The 1,132-nt window shown below is 39.1% G+C and overlaps 1 protein-coding gene across 1 annotated transcript in view; it reads left to right on the plus strand.

The window, feature by feature from the left end:
- The window catches only part of LOC119585233 (protein O-linked-mannose beta-1,2-N-acetylglucosaminyltransferase 1-like), a gene marked incomplete in the record, with an annotated part of 16,435 nt that overhangs the window by 10,535 nt on the left and 4,768 nt on the right, over window positions 1-1,132 (plus strand). The window contains 3 exon segments of the mRNA XM_037933893.1: window positions 141-328; window positions 698-800; window positions 1,013-1,084. Of these exon segments, the coding sequence (XP_037789821.1) occupies window positions 141-328; window positions 698-800; window positions 1,013-1,084 (363 nt within the window).

The following is a 1,132-nucleotide window of genomic DNA, read 5'->3' on the forward strand; positions in this document are numbered from 1 at the left end:
ATAAATAAAAATAAATAACAAAAAAAAACTTCTGGAGGAGGGGGGGGGGTTCGCAGCGCTCTGGCCTGAAACCCCTCTCCCCTCTAAATAAAATAGGAAAAATATGTAAACTCAGTCATAGCAACCCCTCACTCCAACAGGCAGCGGACTGGGACTACTGGATGGGCACTGGACTGGTTCGTCGAGGAAGGGAACTCATAATTCCTGAAATTTCGAGAACAGTACACGCGGGTCTCACGGGAGCTCACGTCAACGGCTTCCTCACCAAGCGAAGATACAGCAATAAACCTGTCACTACGGATCCCAATGCTAGAGTTAATATAACTGGGTAATATAAGGTGTTTTGGGTGATTTATTATATGGACTGTCTGTATGTAAGCTTATAGCCGTGCCGTGTTTTCCTCACTTTTACTTATATCCGTGTCATTTTTAAGCTGTTCATGCTACTTACTACTTTAAACTCGATTTAACTTTTCAACTTCATCATTTCACAATGTTCAGCTGGATAAAATATGTAAAAATAAACGAGAGAACAATGCATAATTCTCATAAAGATCCTATAAATGTTTATTGTACGGATAACATCAATATTAATGTGCTACCTCTTTGCGAATCCCATTTTTTCTTTCAGTAATAGTATATTTTATTTTTTACGCAGAACTTTTTAAACACTGGGTATATTTTTTCCCCTCGACAGGCTGCGGAAGGAAATATACGAAAGAGAAATCCTTGCTCTGGTGAACAAAGCTGAACTATTGAACATTACGGACCCATACAACTACGACTTTCCTCGGACGCCGGTCAGTACTCTTTAATTTAGGTTGTGACACAAGGTTATCAAATGATTAGTCTGCATGGCGATAATAAACTCATAATCATTAATCTATTAAGCTGTTCACATACGGTTAGCACTGATAAGAAGAGTAGAAAATATGTGATACACTGAACACGCTGGAAATATTTTTCGTCGTGTGTCCTTCAAAATGATTTTTTCTTTGAATCTCTCTCTCAGGGTAAAGTGTACGCTATATTCATAAAGATGACCAAGGAAGAAGATGATGCAGCTCTGAGGATTATTGCCGACGTGAGTAAAAGATGTGTAGTGGTATGCTACCCTGGTCACCCCTTTCAC

This window comes from Penaeus monodon, chromosome 19 (genome assembly GCF_015228065.2).
Source record: "Penaeus monodon isolate SGIC_2016 chromosome 19, NSTDA_Pmon_1, whole genome shotgun sequence".
NCBI lineage: Eukaryota > Metazoa > Arthropoda > Malacostraca > Decapoda > Penaeidae > Penaeus > Penaeus monodon.